General features: G+C 46.2%; 1 protein-coding gene across 2 annotated transcripts in view; it reads left to right on the top strand.

Annotated features, from left to right (window-relative positions):
• Positions 1-17,015, top strand: part of LOC146797846 (acylamino-acid-releasing enzyme-like) — a 286,819-nt gene that overhangs the window by 229,290 nt on the left and 40,514 nt on the right. For both annotated transcript variants that reach the window (XM_085625045.1, XM_085625046.1), the window contains exon 19: positions 1,007-1,095. In XM_085625045.1, coding sequence (XP_085481171.1) covers positions 1,007-1,095 — 89 coding nt within the window. The remainder of the gene's footprint in view (positions 1-1,006; positions 1,096-17,015) is intronic.

The following is a 17,015-nucleotide window of genomic DNA, read 5'->3' as shown; positions in this document are numbered from 1 at the left end:
CGAGGATTTAAAAAAGCTGGAAGATAGAGCTACAGGTGACAGATTAATTTCTGTGCAGCTAAGTGCAAAGCTTTGTACTAAAGAGAGACATTCGGAGGCGCAGTACTGTAATGGAAGTCAGGCAAGTAGGTTAGTACCCACTATTGGGTCATTTTGTTATCCTATTGGAAGAGGTCATTGTGACTAAGCAATGTGACAAGGTCATGTAGACAACAAGGAAAGTATTGTAGTATTTATGGAAATAAATAATCCGCGGAAACAAACATATTGCTACAATGCACCCGAAATGTAAGAAAAGTCTGAGATGTGTGCAGTTGTGGAGATCATATAACCAGAATGATAAAGATAAATTGGAAATGTTTCGCGGGCAGGCTATCAAAATTGCTTTAACTGCAAGTCCATTGAGGTAGAGCTCGAGATTTTAGTTCTGAATTCGCAGAAGTTAAAAATGGATGAATAAAGTACTTTACAGATATTCAAATACTAATGGTAATAAACCCATTTTAAGACTAACATGATTTTCAGTGACAGCTACTGTTAGACCTCGAAGTCATGATTTGAGATGGGGGAAAGAAAGTCTCAGGAATAAGTTTGGAAAAATATATTTTGAGCTGAAGTAAGCACATCGACCAGCCTCCCAGAAGGAGTGAAAAATAAATTAACTCCTATTAAGTGGGAAAATTAGTACTTAGTGAGCAACATTAAAATCTTATTTTATATTTCTGTGAAGTTATGGGCGGTATTTAATGGGCAGAGCAGAATTCACTAACTAAAGGAATTTCCCAAAGCTATATCTAGTGGAGTTTTAAATAATACTAAGTTCTTGTATCCCCTTCTCATATTAATTGGCAATACTTTAAGTTGTAGGCCACTCTTTACTTTCAGTTTTTAATACATGCACCAGTGTTCTACTAGTGTGTGTGTGTGTGTAGATGTCACTTTGTTTATGGGTTTGCTCACAGAGTGGCTTGTCAGTTCCTAAATATCATATTTTGTCTCAATTTAGTGAACTACCGAGGGTCTCTGGGATTCGGACAGGACTGCGTCTTGTCTCTTCCAGGCAATGTAGGAGACCAGGATGTTAAGGATGTACAGGTAAGCAATGCTAGTGTAGAATGTTGCAGGAAAATGAAGTGCATCTTTTTCTTAGAAAATGTTCCATGACCATCAGTAGTTCTTTGGGCACTTACCCACATGTGGCAATTTAGCTTTAGCAACTATAACAGATGAGGGGATCAGTAGTGTATGTCAAGCAGCCATTCCTGTATCATGACGTGCTGGCAGAGAGCACTTACTGCATAACATATCTTCAGCCTAAAATATAATAAAAATTGCTCTCTACTTTGCATGAAGTGGCCATTTGAATTTGGTTTGAAAAGCTTGAAAACTTGCATTGCAGATGCAGCCTAACTAAAAATAGACACAGAGAAGAGAAAAATAGTGACCCTGGGAACTGGTTTGGGGCACAAGGGAAACAGGTTACATGATTCCAGTTGTGCCAATTGGGGCTTTTGTATTAGTTGTCCTGTGACTTTATTACTTTTGGACCCAAAATTGAGCACCAAGTTCACCCCATTAGCTCTTCGTCCACAAGGTAGCTAGACATTGTGATCCAAAGTACATGTGGTGTGGACTAGACACTCAAAACTCAATGAACATACTTACAATAATAATAAATTGAGGCCCACTCAGTGCTTTGATTTAAATAGGAAAAATAATTTCACCAAGTAATTGCCTCAAATTGCCACTCATAAACAATGACATAAAGTTTTATAAAAAGGGGCTGATAGTTGTTGATTATAAGGGCTTTACTGCACTTAAGTCATTGGCAGTTTATCAGGGAGTGCCTTCTGTACTTAATAGCTGCTTCGGTGCAACTTTCAGGCACATGTGCACATTTACGTTTTAATAAATCCGTTTTCAACCTCTGTTGCCACTTAACTGCGGTCTTCTTCGGATCTGTTCAGTCTGCCACGCTTGCGCTTTAGGTGCAGCCCATGCGTGAAGTGGTCACAGGAAGCAGGCGTGGCTGTCCAGTGCTAAGAGACCTCTGCCACGGGGGCCACCTCCCGGCTGGGACCCACAGTACTTCTCTACGGTGCTTACTCTGGTGACACAGTAGCCCAAGAATTCCACCCAAAATGGGGCTTCAGAGTCCACCCTCAAAGCAGTAACAATCTCATGGGAGTGAGATCGGCAGGATAGGAACTCGGTGGCCAATTACAGTTATCATTAAGTGCTTCTGCACCTGGACCCAAAGACTCTCTGGTGATCAATACTTGACGCTTCCAAGAGAAAGTCTGTGGCGCAGAAGGAATTTTGGCCCACCTGCAAGTTAAGGTCCTTCAACACCTAACACCTAGCTACCTCAATGATCTGCATTCTGGTAGACCAGAAGGTGAGGGGGAACCAAGCACGGTGCCAATGGGGCAACTAGATGATCCACAGGGGTTCAGCTGTTTGCCCAAACTGGCAGGAGAATTGGCTGGCAAGGGCTCCAATCAATTCACTCTAACATTTTATCCTCCACACTGCTGTGTAGAACTTGACCCTGGAAACACTTGGCGTGTCCCATCAGCTCCAAGGCTTTTCTGTTGGTTACATGCCAATTCACAGAGAGTTCTCAGCGCACACTCATATTTGTTATGTGCGCGGAGTCAAAAAATCATATTAAGACATGTTGCAGAGGATCTCATTTTTTTTTTTTTTTTAAATATCTTTATTTAAATTTTCAACAATTTCACAATACAGACCAAGCAATCGTAGTCCAATTCTGCACTGATATACAAGGTTATTATCACTGTGGCAATGCCAGTATAATTACAAATCATCTCCTATGATATTCATCGCATAATGTTATAATTTTTTCTTCATCAGTGAACATGTATTAATTGTTTGATATGGGTGCGTAATACCCACATATACCGTCACATCTAATTGAGGGGTAGGACACTCTTATCTTGTATATCTACTGTTTGCATCTTTTCATACTATGCAAATATGTCTGTCAACATTTCAATATATGATGCATATACGGTGCAATTTCTAGGAAACAATGAACAATAAAGCATATATTTTAGAGGGGCAAGTAGTATCGCTGGTATGCCGGATGTCTACATCTTCCAACCTGAAATAAATCATAACCAATAATTATAAAAAGAAATAGAACAAAACTGTGATATCAAATACACAGAGCATCCATTATCTAAAATATTATGTGCCATGCAAGTGAAGCCATATTGGGGGCCACGCTTAATTTGTCAAGTATAGGTTGTTGTCCCTAGTGTATGTATAGTTGTGTGATGTCCAAAATGTCCCATATCAGGGGTCGCGTCTATGCTGTGATCTGAAGGAACGTGGAGTCATTACCCACCCTAATAGCCTTGCCCAAGGGTGCCCCGCATACACTGTTTTCCTGGCCCTTCCGGGTAACCTCTTCAAGCCTCTTCTCCCACTCGCCGTGACTGGGGAGCACACGTTTCCCCATCCGCCCGCGTGAGAGCTGTCAACATGTCATCCCAAGCTTGTGCGATAGGAAACTTACGCAGCCCAGCTGTTTCTTCTCTATGAAGATTGGTGCTCTCCGCCTGCGCCCAGTAGTTTTCTAGAGATTTTAGCCAATGGGATACCTCTGGGGGGGTCTCTGTGCTTCCATCTTTTAGTTATTAATCGCTTTGTGGTGATGAGACCTAAGTCGCAGAATCTGAAGCTCACTCTGTTAGCTTTTGTACGTTTGTGGAACCCCAGGATGCAAACCTCCCATGTGCATGGCAATTCAGCATTAGTGCTGCTGGCTAGGGTTTCCGCTATTGTGCGCCAATAGGTGTGAAGCAGGGAGCAGGACCACAGCATGTGTAGTAAATCAGCGCCCAGTAAATGGCATCTCGGACAAGCTGAAGTTGTGATGTTAAAGTATCTATTGATCTTGTCTGGCAAGAGGTACGCTCTGTGTAATATGTACGTTTGTATAAGTTTAAAGCGTGAGTTACGCGGTATGTGCATGGCGCTAGCTAAGACACATTCCCAATCGTTGTCTGTCCAGGGTTGACCTCTGTCCTCGGCCCAGCTCGCCCAAAGTTTTTGCAATGGGTTCAATACATGTGTAAGTAGGGCCTGCACCAGCCAATGAATCACATGTGTTCCCTCCCCCATCACATGTAAATACTGTAGCAGTTGATGCGTTTGCAATTCAGTCAACAGATTTCCCCATGTTTGTGTTAATGTCCGTATGATGGCTGCGTACAGGAGAAACTGACCTACCGGCAAGCCGGCATCCTCTGACAGAGTTGCAAAAGACCATCCACATATAGATCCCCCAAGGTCTCCACTCCTGCCTCCGTCCAGGACTCTAGCTCAGTCACAGCTTCTCTACCTCGGGGTGTACCCACCAGCGGCAATATTGGAGCGTAGGGGACAGTGCCCTTTGTAAGCTGAAGACTCCTGGTCGCTGTACATTGGATTATCATATTGATAATATATAACAGGACTGTGTTTATTCAATCAGGAAATGGTAGTTAACGGAAGGTGGGGCTTTTACTGGATGGTAATGGCATGCTCTCTTTCCTATTATGGTAACACAGAGCTTCCGGTCTACCCTATAGATTTGCTGCAATACTATACTTCCAGATAGGTTATCGCTGCTATTTTATTATTAGATCATGAATACTGCAGCGTTTATTATATTTGATTTGTTTTCTTTCATTTTGGTAAGGATCATAACATGAACGATTTGCAGTACTAAGATGGCGGATTGGTTTGATGTTTCTTGTCGTTTTTATAAGAAAGCTAAACAGGCACCACTGACATTGGCAGATTCGAGATGGCTGAACGCTATAGTATAGTGTACATAATTTCGGCTTTTTTGGATTTAAAAAAAAAAAAATTCTCTAGTTATGGGTTAAATGAAAGATCATGTGACAAGATAAATTAATCATAATAAGTAGATGTCTTAGGGAGTCATTTGTTCATATATAAATGAGTTGAACAAAGCATAGTTTCAAGATGGCCGACACGTTTTGGTACATCGTGACGTAATCCTGCTAGAGTTCAAAGGCCTCTGCTGATACCGCTAGCCCATTTGGTCAGTTTTTTAAAATTACTCTTTTGGCTATGAGTTAAATGGATGATCATGTGAAAAGAGGAATAGATCATAAGAAGTAGATGTCCTAGGGAGTCTTTTGATCATGTGTCAATGACGTGAACAAAGTATAGTTTTAAGATGGCCGATATGCTTTGTCACGTTGGGACGTAATCGCGCTAGAGTTCAAAGGTCTCTGCTGAGGCCGCGAGCTCACTCGGTCAGTTTGTCGAAGTGAGCTATGGGGCATAGAAGTCGCTGAAGCAAGTTTAAAAAGTAAGTTATCTGTGGTGTATTTTGTACTAAGCTTCGATGAATAGGCAGAATCCTAGTCTGATTTCATTTTCATTTTTACTCTACAGAGTAATGGTGCAGACAATCGGTGCCGAATTCTATCTAAGTAGCATAATATTTTGCTGATGCGATTGATGATTGTAAATACATTAGGGTGTTTTTAAGTATATTAGGCCTAATCTAATTTGATTTGTGTGTTTGATTTGATTTTCGGATTTAGTGCTATCCTAACTGAAGGACGCTGTAATTCAAAACAGGTCCTGTGTATTCAACGTCTTGAAGAAGTGAGTTTTCTGATATTCTGCACGTAAAGTGTTCTCCACAGAAGGGTGTATTGCTGTTGGTTTCTCTGTGGTCATCACCTGCATGGTGTTATAAATAGTGGTTTGGACGCATTAAATGTCTGATATTGGGGTGGTGTTTAGTAACTCTGGCACGTGGTGGATGAATCATATGAATTATATATAACAGAACACCTGGTGTCCTTGGTGTATAGATGATACAGATTCTGAACTCAAAAGATTTCTTGATATTTCTTAATTCTGATTATTGAATGTATATATGTTGTTTTATGCTAGATTCATGGTGCAACATTTGTCCTGAGGATGGTCTTGTTGATTTTTCAATACTGAGACCGAAACGTCGACGAAACGACACTTTTTTTGTACATACAATTATCATTTGATGTTATCAGGAATTGTATTTGTATGAACCAATTGATTTCAATATATGGCTAATTTTATATGGCCCATATGTTTGTATAAAATGTGTCACATACTACTGCATATATGATATAGAACGAGACAGTAGTTTTTTGGTTGCCATTCATGACATGATATATGGATCAATACTCATTGCTTTATTAAATGAAAGTATTGAATATATTAAATGATTAGTTCTAATACAAAAAATAATTTGTGTTAATACGAAATTTTTCTGAGTTCTGTGAAATTATGTTCACTTTGGTGACTACTTAAATAATGAATATAAGGTGAATGAATCCTCAAGGTTTATTCGTGTTTTGTTATTGAATATACCTAATTCCTTTGGGAATAGTGGGTTGCCCTATTGTCGTATGGAAGTAATGGCGCGCACCAAGATGTCTTCCAATATGTCCACAGGGGACCTATAAATGTATATGCCCAGCTATCTAAACATTGTCGGGTACCAGGCGAGCGCCGATCCATTCATTGTTATCCCAATCGCGTCCAGGTGTTCGTTAAAGGGATAAGTGCCCGAATTGGCCCAATTCACCTTAAGTCCCGAGATTTCCTCAAACCTGCAGAATATATCGGATACCACCAGCGGTATCTCATGTAGGTCTTTCATATACAGCAACAGGTCATCGGCATACAGTGACACCGTATGGAGCCCATCTTCCAGGGGTATACCCCAGTCTGTTCCACTTTCTCGCAGCATAGTCGCTAAGGGCTGTATAGCAAGGGAAAAGAGCAGCGGAGACAACGGGCATCCCTGCCTAGTTCCACGCCTGACCCTGACTGCATCCCACACAAGTCTGCCTGTGCGGACTCGTACTGTGGGTCGCTGATACAATAACTGTACCATTTGTAAGTACCCATCTCCTAACTCATATTTACGCAGCACCGCTGCCAGGTAAGGCCACTCCACTGAATCAAAGGCCTTCTCCAGGTCTAGTACTAAGCAGCCAGATTGTGGCCACTGCTTCGTTGCATATTTCTGAACTCTGAATAACCTACGGATGTTAAGGGAGGTGTTCCTGGTTGGGACAAATCCGTTTTGGTCGCTGTGAACCAGGGCCGGCACAAACGGAGACAGACGCCTAGCCAGGGTGGAAGCAAGGATTTTATAATCTGTGTTTAACAAGGCCAGCGGGCGATAGGAGCCTAAATTTACAGGATCTCTACCTGGTTTCAGGAGGGAGACTAGCGTCGCCTCATTTTGTGTATGCGTGAGAGCGGAGTCATCTAGGGCTGCCACATACACTCGCAGCAGCTCTGGTAAGCTTTAAAAAATTTGCCTGGTGGTCCATCCGGACCTGGGGATTTGCCGTTCGATAGCGAGAAAATACTCTTGCGCAGTTCGTCTGGCAGCAAAGGGACCCCTAATTCGTCCTGCTGATGCTCCGCCAGACACGGCAGCGTCAGGGGCGAGAGAAACTCCTGTATGTCTGTGCCCGTGGCCCGCAAGCAATACTGATACATTGCGGTGTAGTGCTCTACAAATGCCTCGTGTATACCTGCCTGGGTATGAACCATGACGCCATGTGTGTTTTGTATAGACGTCACAGGTGTGGTAATTGTATCTTGCCGTATTAGCCATGATAGCAACTTGCTAGGCTTGCCCCCGTGTGGTGGGTGCGCTCCGAGTGTGCTGCGTAGTTCAGATTACGGAGTCGGTCAAGCAATCTGGAATGTTCCTCTTTGGCTCGTGTCAAAGATCCATCTCCGCCCTCTATGGCCTCCCCCTCTCCCTGGAGCAGATTATTTTCGATACGTGTGAGTTCAGTCTCTACTTGCTTTCGCATACCTGCCTGCATTCCAAGACATTCGCCTCTTACCACTACTTTGAACGCGTTCCATTCTACTTGGGACGTCGTAGAGGTACCAGTGTTTTCTTCGAAATAGTGTGCTATATGTGTGGCCAGCAGGCTCCGGAAGGGCGCATCTAATAACACGTCTGGTTGCATCCGCCAAGTCGGAATCGGCGACCGGGGGGGTTCCCATTGCATCTCTAATAAGTGTGGATTGTGATCGGAGTGCGTCCTTCCTAAATAATAAACCGCAGACACATGTGGAAGCAATTCCTCAGAAAGCATGTACCTATCCAGTCGTACATGTAAACCGTGAGCGCCAGAATAGTATGAGTACACCCTATCATGGGGGTTGCGATGCCTCCAAGCATCTCTGAGGCGCCAGTGTTCCGCCCAGGTAATCAGCACCTTCATGGCAGTGTGTGTGGCTGTGCCCGGCAGGGGTGGGAAGGAGCGATCCAATGTGGCATCAAGTACACTATTGTAGTCCCCCCCCCCCCCCCCAATAGCATAGGAACGTCATGCCACGGCGCTAGGATGCGTGACATATTAAAAAAAGCGGCCTGGTCGGTGTTGGGAGCATATAATGATGCAATCACAACCTGCTTGCCATCCAGTGTGCCCCTTACTACCACGTATCTTCCCTCTGTGTCTGTCAATGATTGTGTGACTGCGAAGGGGACCCCCGGCTGCACCCAGACTAGCGCACCTCGGGCATATGCTGAGTATCCCGTAGCATATAATTGACCTCGCCAACGACGGTGTAAGCGCTGTGTTTCCGCTGCAGTCAGGTGCGTCTCTTGCAAGAGAGCTATTTGTATTCGATGTCTCTTGAGGTATGAGTATATCTGATACCTGCGGGAGGGTGTATGCATGCCTCGCACATTCCATGTGCCAATTCTAACTGTAGACATATTTTCTATAGTACACGAACTTCCCGTTCATCCCCTTCAACCCATCAGAATCACACAGTGTTTGTGGCCTTGTAGTGCCCGGCTTTCCCCACGTGAGACCTTGTGGCAATGTTTGTCGAATAGGAGCAGAGTGTATTAAAAGACACCTCACGGCAAACCAATATAATAACAAAAACTTCAAGATAATGCCAAAAGGGCGATAGTGCAACAGGCAATCGTCCAAACCCTCAACAGAGGCAACAGTCAAAACGACCTGGGGGGGGTATGCTACGCATAGAGTACCAGGGATTAATAATACACGTGTCTCATGTTCTAGAGGCCCCCCATCTACAGGCTGAATACAATGTAGTGTGTGCCAGCCTTGTGCCTGGACCCAAGGACTCCAGCCAGGTCAACGGCCTATTCTAGCGCCAACACAGTCATGACAGAGCTGGTGATCAAACCCCTCCCTCTCCTCTAGTGGCCCGGCCGCACCCCCCGCCCCACATCCAATGCAATGATCGACCTGCAGCTCCGGCACATGGACACATCCTCAACGATTAAATGTTTCTACACATACAGCACAGTACCACCACTTGAAGTCCAAACAAATATAGAGTCTCACAGTGTTCATATGATGTGGTCGGCTGTCTGTGGAGTGACATCTGGCTGCTCAGTCGAGTCCTGTGAGATTTGCAGTCCATATATCAGTTCATCATCACTGGACAGGTCATGTTGGCTCGTGTTTGACATGCCCTCAGCCCCCAGAGAGCCACTAATATCCGCCACCGCCTGCAAGGCATCCCGCTGTCCACTGAGAATCAAATCCGTGTGTGGCCCCATCGGCGGTGAAGGCGGCGATCGGGCTCCCAGCGATCTTCTCTCTCTCCTGCGACAGAGTCACCTCGAGGCCTTGCGGTGGTAAAGGTGTCCAGCCAGTCCTCTGCCTCCTCAGGCGTGGCAAAGAAGTGCGTTTTGTCATTTGCCACTACCCGCAATCGCGCCGGGAAGAGGAGGGAGTATTTCAGGTTGTGCTGCCGCAAACGCTCCTTCACCGCCATAAAGGAGTATCGCTGCTGCTGTACTTGGATGGTATAATCCGGAAAGAACATTATTTTGTGGTTGTCTATCTAGATATCTTGCAGTTTCCTGGTTTCCTGTAAGATGGAGTCACAGTCCCGATAATTGAGAAGCTGGAGAAGCATGGGTCGTGGAATAGATCCCGTGGGGGGGGCCGCACAGGCACTCTATGTGCCCGCTCAATCACGAACTGGGGCGAGAGGGTCCCCTCCGGCAGGAGATCCTTGAGCCATTTTTCCATGTGTGGCACGGGTTCTCTACCCTCCCAGCGTTCCGTAACTCCCACTATGCGTACATTATTTCTTTGTGCGCGCCCTTCAGCGTCCTCAGCTCTATTCTCCAAGAACCTAACACGGTTGAGCAGGTCCTGGACCCGCTTGTCCGTCTGGGCCACTTGTGGTTTGATGTCGGCAAGTGAGGATTCCAGGACTGTGGTGATCTGCATTTAGATGAGTAAGGTCGATTGCTACCTTATCTATTTTAGATTCTAGTGAGGTGCGGGTCTGGTTGATGTTTTCCTCCAGCCGCTCCATCGCAGCAAGCATTGCGTCTAATTTATTCGCTGTTTGATCTGTGTTTCCGTGTTTCGCCATCTTGTCCGCTTTATTCTTAGCCGGAATCTGTGGGGTCTGTGTTCCTCCTGCACCAGCCCGTGCCCGCGTGCCTCCCGACATGGGCCCACCACTCCGCACTCTGGGTTGCAGAGGATCTCATGGCAGTGATGCAGATCAAGCCATGGAGGATAACATTTCTGTCTCAATAGTGACATTTTTGTTAGCTATTTGGACACTGATGGCTTGAGGATGGCTTAAAACAAAAGGACCCTGGTGTGATTCTGGATTTGGGCACTGGAAGGGGATACAAAGTATGGTTTTCGCTAACATCTGGGCTAGATGGCATAGTTGATCATTTGTGGAGTGAAAGTACTTTCCTTTAAGGCACCACCTAAATAGATGACGTTTCCACGGATGCAATAATTTAAGTTCTCAGCCTAGTACTCCTGTTTCTGGGAGCATTTTAATTGTGAAATAGGCATAACTATATGAGATTAAGATAACTGGTGATTGAAGGTATTCAGTGTTGTGCTGAGGTGTTCATTGTAGAGGTGCAGCTTTGTCTCATCACTTCATGGTATTTTCAATTTTTGCACCCTTAATGATGTTTCCCCCTCTTGACCTTTTTGCACCAAACCTGGGAAAAATAAATATTGGTAGAATATTGGTAGAAAATCTATGAGCTTGACAAATTTGCTATAGATGGTGAAACAGTTAGTTATAAGGCAAGGTCTGCTAACAGCTTTACGACTCTTGTAAAATGAGATTTCCCAGATTTTTCTCTGCGCTTCTGAATCCATGTTCCCCAACTTTTTTGGAGAGCCTGTTTGTCATTTGGTGATTTTCCTTTTAGGCATGCGTCAGAGCACATATATTTTTCTGATGGTTTACGATCTCATAAGTCTCAGAAAATAGGTGTGCAGGCACAAACTGTGCAATAGGCATTCACAAACATTGTGGGAAGTGTGATGCATAATACATACGAGAGAGGTAACACTGACCACTTACTAGTATCTTGTCCAGGCTGGGGGAAAATGAAGAAAAAAAAATTGTGTGGACTTAAGGACCCTGAATCCAGATGCGGAAAACTTTAGCAGGGGAACAGTAAACGAGATGCATGGGCAGACATCACACTCTGGGAGTTAGATGACATCGAACAGATTGGGTACTGCCCATGTGGACAGGTAACTATTTAAACTTTGTCACGCAGCACCTCATGGTGAGACTCTGTAAATCTGATATTAGTTAGGCTCCCCCAGTAATGGGTCAGGTAGGAGAGCCTCCTGGTTAACCCTTATGCCCAGACCCGAAGTTGGTTACAATTTTCCTCCACCCTCTTAGATGATGATCTCATCCTGGTAGCGGAGAGAATAGGACGTGCAAAGGGGTGATGAGATATCGCCTCACTAGTAGTTGCAGAGGGATTCCCACACAAAAAGGAACACTATTGTAGGCAAATGCATTAGAGTGCTGACCTTTCTACACAACCATGGGAGAGAATACACGATAATGTATGAATGTGTATGTGGAGCGACCGGATTCATTTCCGTAGATTCTTAGTGGAACCCTTTGCCTGGACGAGATTCATTTGCATAATGTAAAACCTAACCATTCCCATTGTGTATTTCTCTGCAGTAAACGCTTGAGGAAAGGGAGCCTGTGCGTAATGCCTGTTTATCTCCACAATGGAGGCCTTGAAGTGTACAGACACTATAACACAAGCAGCACAGATGGTACCCATAGCTTAGGCACTTGAAGGAATATGATGTTTATTCATTCCTGATTCACCACCTTTGATTCTCCCTGTGAGATAGAGGAGGTACGCCCTACACTACAGCTGACATTCCACCAAGAAAGACTAGAAAACATTACAGACTGCATATGTCTTCTGTTTACCATGATTAATTGATTTAAAACAGAACTTCTTAGCGAACCATTCAACAACGAAGTTGAGTCTGACAGTTATTAGAATATTAAGATTCTTGCATGATTTGAAAAGCTAACTTGTAAAAGGAAGAAAATTATATCTGATAGAGACTTCTAGCCGCAGATTCCTTACCTTCGAATTTTCCCCAGGCATCAGACTGGATCCAGAGCTTTTTAATGAGCAGTACCCAGTGTGCCAGTAATTAGCGTCATTTGGCTCCGCATGGCGTTGTCTGTGCTAAAAGTGACGTGCATGTAGTTTTTATTTTCCGCACCAGTCAGCAGAGGTCCAGAGAGAGCTACCCCTCAATATTTTTTTACTGACCTTTTTGACTTTTTGTCAAAGCTTTTTGAGATCTCTCTCCTGGTGTGGCAGGGATGTCCACTAGGAAAGCTAGCTACAAGCCCTTCGCCGCCTGTCACTGACAGATATCGGTGATGGACTCGCATCATATTTGTCTCTGGTGTTTTGAGCGCGACCACGACCCGAAGACCTGCGTTGACTGCCGTGCCATGCACCTGAAGACCTTAAGAACGATCCCTCAAGTTCCTTGTCGGTCAGTGTGCGACGCGATGGTCTAGATCCCAGTTGAGAGGAAGGTCACGGGAACGGTCACGAAGCCATCGATTTTCGTCAAAGTTGGCCAAGCATTCAGGTAAGTCCCACAAAAAGAAAGAGTTAAAGTCGAAGAGGTCCGTCCTTCAAAGCCATCCGGCGAGATGAGGGAGCGCCATCATCGTAATTTGAAGCCTGGCCCCGTTGAAGAGCCTGCACATGGGCTGGCTCTGCACCTTCCAGAGTTTCCAGGACCTGTAGCAACCCCCACCCAACTCCATGAATTTTGAGGCCATGGTTCTCATATTTGGGTGCCCATCCCTACTGGCGTTCCTTCAGGCTCTGCATGTTTGGGAGGGGCCCCTACTGGTTCCCTGCCGGCGGCTCCGCCCCCGGGTTAGTCGGACCCCTTGGATCCACGGATGGATCCTGACCAGTGCCGGTTGTACCACCTCAGTCTTCGCCAACGCCAGTCCCCATGTCAATTCCACCATCCCCATTCTCATCTCCGATTCTGACAATGAGCCTAGAACTGCGGTCCATGAACTCTACATGCCTTTTTGAGCCTTTACTCACATGCACTGTGGGATTCGGTTGCACAAGTGCTGGCCACGTTCCCGGAGGAGGCCCGGGCCACACTACCAAATTATTGCAGACGGGTAGACACAGCTAAGTTCACGATCCGATGTGGGCTGGACATGACCGACTCGCTAGGCAGAGCGGTTTCTTAATCGGTGGCCTTACAGCACCGCGTCTGGCTGAAGGCAACTGGCTTTTAAGGGTATGTCCAAGCTTTGCTTATGAACATCCCCTTTGATGGCGCCTGTCTCTTCAGAGACCAGAAGGACTCCACGCTCGATGCTTCAAGGATAGCAGAGCTACAGCCAGGTCCTTGGGCCTTTCATTTGCCCCCGCCAACCACAGTCCATCTTTTGCTCCTTTAGTGCCCACAAAACAGGCTTCCAGACGTGTCTTTACACACCCAGCCACCACGGCATGCAAGCTGCCCAGCCTCTGCATGGCAGAGTACACAGTACCCCCAGACCCCACACCCTTCCCTGACAGCCACAGACTCCAAACCTCTTTAGTTCACCCTCCAACCATCATGGGAAACCACTGAGTTCACCAGATTGTCAGAAGAGTCTACTCCCTCCCCTTCATACCTACCTCTCCACCCATGCCACCCACTTGCGACAGGCTGACAGAAGACCATCTCTCCTTCCTCTGCCAGGAAGTGGTGGCTCTCTTGGGCAAGAGAGCCGTAGAGAGGGTGTTGTAGCCAGAAGTAAGTTGTGGTTCTTATTCTCACTTTCTGGTGCCCAAAAAAGGATGAAGGTCTTCTTCCTATCTTGGACCTGCGTCCTCAAGTTTTTTCCTGAAAAAGGAAAAATCCTAAATGCTCACGCTTGCTCAAGTCCTATCTTCCCTCGACCCAGGAGAGTGGTTGGCAGCAGTGGACTTGCAGGTCGCATATTTCCAAAATTACTGTCTTGCCTGCCCACAAGGTGTTATCTGAGGTTCAAGGTGGGCCACAATCACATTCAATTTGCTATGCTCCCTTTTGGCCTTACCAGTGACCTTCCGTTGTTCACCATGGTGATGGCGGTGGTTGCAGCTCATCTGCAGAGCTCAGGAGTACCAGTCTTCACTTATCTTGATGACTAGCTATTGAAGGCAGGCTCGCCACAGGCAGCCTCCCACCTTCAGACTATGGCGGACCTCCTGCACTCCCCGAGGTTCGCTTTTAGCATGCCGAAGAAACACCTGACTCCCTCTCAGATGCTCCCTTTCATCGCAGCTGTTCTGGACAAGGTGTAGTTTCTGGCTTATACTCCGATACGGCAAGTCCAGGATATTCAGGCTATGATACCAAAGTTTCAGATTCTATCCTGGGTTTCGGTGAGACTGACTCTGAATCTTCTGGGCCTGATGGCTTCCTGCATCCTGCTTTTGACACATGCCAGCTGGCAGTGGGACCTGAAGTTCCAGTGGGCTCAGCATCAAGGAAATCTCTCCAACGTGTCCAGATTTCGGTGGGACCTGCAAAAGATCTGCAGTGGTGGTCAACAAACCGGTATTGGGTAGGCGGCAGATCCCTCTCCCTTTCCCAACCAGATCCAACAATAGAGACAGATGCGTCACTCTTGGGATGGGGCGGAGTTGGAGATCAGAGGTCTCTGGTCCCTGGCGGAATCCAGACTCCACATCCACCTACTTGAGCTCCGGGTTATCCGGCTTTCATTGAGAGCTTTTCTCCCCTCTATCAAGGGAAGGCTAGAGCAGGCACTGACTGACACCACCACTGCCATGTGGTACTGCAACAAACAGGGCGTGTTGGAATCGTGGATTCTGGCAAGAGGTCCTGCACCTCTGGTCATGGTTGAAACATGAGGGCATGTATTCCTGGTGGTTCAACACCTGACAGGCTCCCTGAGCCCGAGGGTGGACAAGCTCAGATTAAGGTGTTCAGTGGATCACGAATGCCATCTCAATCCGGAGGTGGTGCAAGGTTTCGTTCGGCAGTGGAGAGAGCCTTGGTTATATCTGTTCGCTCCGCCGAGAACGTTCAATGTCAGCACTTATGCGTGTTGGAGTTTCCAAGGCAGCTTTCGCTCTGAGAAGCTTTTGGTCTTGAGTGGAGCTAAGCTCTTCTGCATGCCTTTCTGCCCATACCACTCCTGCCCAGTGTTCTCAAGAAGATCAAGAAGGACTGGCCCCAAGTCATCCTTGTGGCTCCTGTCTGGGCTCAAGGAGTTTGGTATCCCGAGCATTGCCATCGGTCCTCCAATCAGGCTGCCTCTTTGGGAGAATCTTTTGTCGCAGCAGCAGGGAAGGGGTTCACCAGCCAAACCTGTCAATGCACCAAATTCATGCGTGGAGGTTGAGCTGTGACAGTTGACTGCTTTCGACCTTCCACCTGAAGTCTGCAATGTTATCTTGGCAGTCAGGCATACCTTTTCCAAGACGGCATACACCTGCAGCTGGAGCAAGTTTGTGGCTTGGTGTACAGAAAAGCAAGTTGACCTTACTGCTCCCCATTCTCAGGTCTTTGCATTTCTTCTTTCGCTTGCCCAGCAGAGCTCTGCTTTGGGCACCTTAAATGGCTACCTTTCTACCATCTCAGCCTTTCTGCAGTTGCTAGATCATCCATCACTCTTCAAAACCCCTGTTGCGAATAGATTTTTGAAAATTCTTCAACACACATTTCCACCTTCTCCCTTTATCATGCTACAGTGGGACCTTAATCTAGTGCTCACATTTCTGATGTGTGCTCCTTTTGAGCCACTACACAACTGTTCTCTCGGGTTCTTTACCATCAAGATGGCCTTCCTAGTGGCGATAACCTCTGCCAGAGGGTCAGTGACCTCCAGGTCTGGTCATCTAAGCCCACATACCAAACCATATTCCCAGACAAGCCGGTTCTTCGCCCTAAAGCTGCCTTTTTGCCGAAAGTTGTCACTCCCTTTCATGTACGCCAGTCCATCACACTACCTACCTTTGATGCTCTACCACATCTCTCCCAGGAGGAGCGACTCCATCGATAGGACCTAAAAAGAGCGTTGTTGTTCTACCTTGACTGCCAAAAGGAGTTCCGGGTGGATGACCAACTCTATGCGGTATGTCGGAGCCAAAAAGTAGATGGCTGTGCAGAAACTGGCTTATCTCCCAATGGGTCATGCTCTGCATTACAATCTGCTACGCACTGGCCAAGAAGCAACCCCCTGAGGGTTTGCATGCTCATTCCATCAGAGCTAAGCCTGCAACCACTGTGTTAGCATGCAGAGTTCCAGTCCTGGACATTTGCCGAGCAGCAACGTGAAGTTCTCTGCACACGTTCACCCAGCACTGCTTCCTGGGCAGTCCAGTCTGGCAGAACGGCATTTTGCCCATTCAGTCTTGCACTACTTTTTAGTGTGAGACGGTTTAGCAGACCCACCTACACGGAGGTATTGCTTGGGTTTGACTTGTCAAGGGAGGTATTGCTTGGGTATCTATTCTAAGGTAAAGAATCTGCAGCTAGAAATCTCCCTCAGATGAACAAGTTACTTACCTTTGGTGACTCCTTATCTGGTATACACTATCTAGCCGCAAATTCCTTACCAACCCACCCATCCTCCCCACT

Source organism: Triturus cristatus, chromosome 9, assembly GCF_964204655.1.
Source record: "Triturus cristatus chromosome 9, aTriCri1.1, whole genome shotgun sequence".
In the NCBI taxonomy this organism is placed as follows: domain Eukaryota; kingdom Metazoa; phylum Chordata; class Amphibia; order Caudata; family Salamandridae; genus Triturus; species Triturus cristatus.
This window is presented reverse-complemented; position numbering and strand designations above follow the sequence as displayed.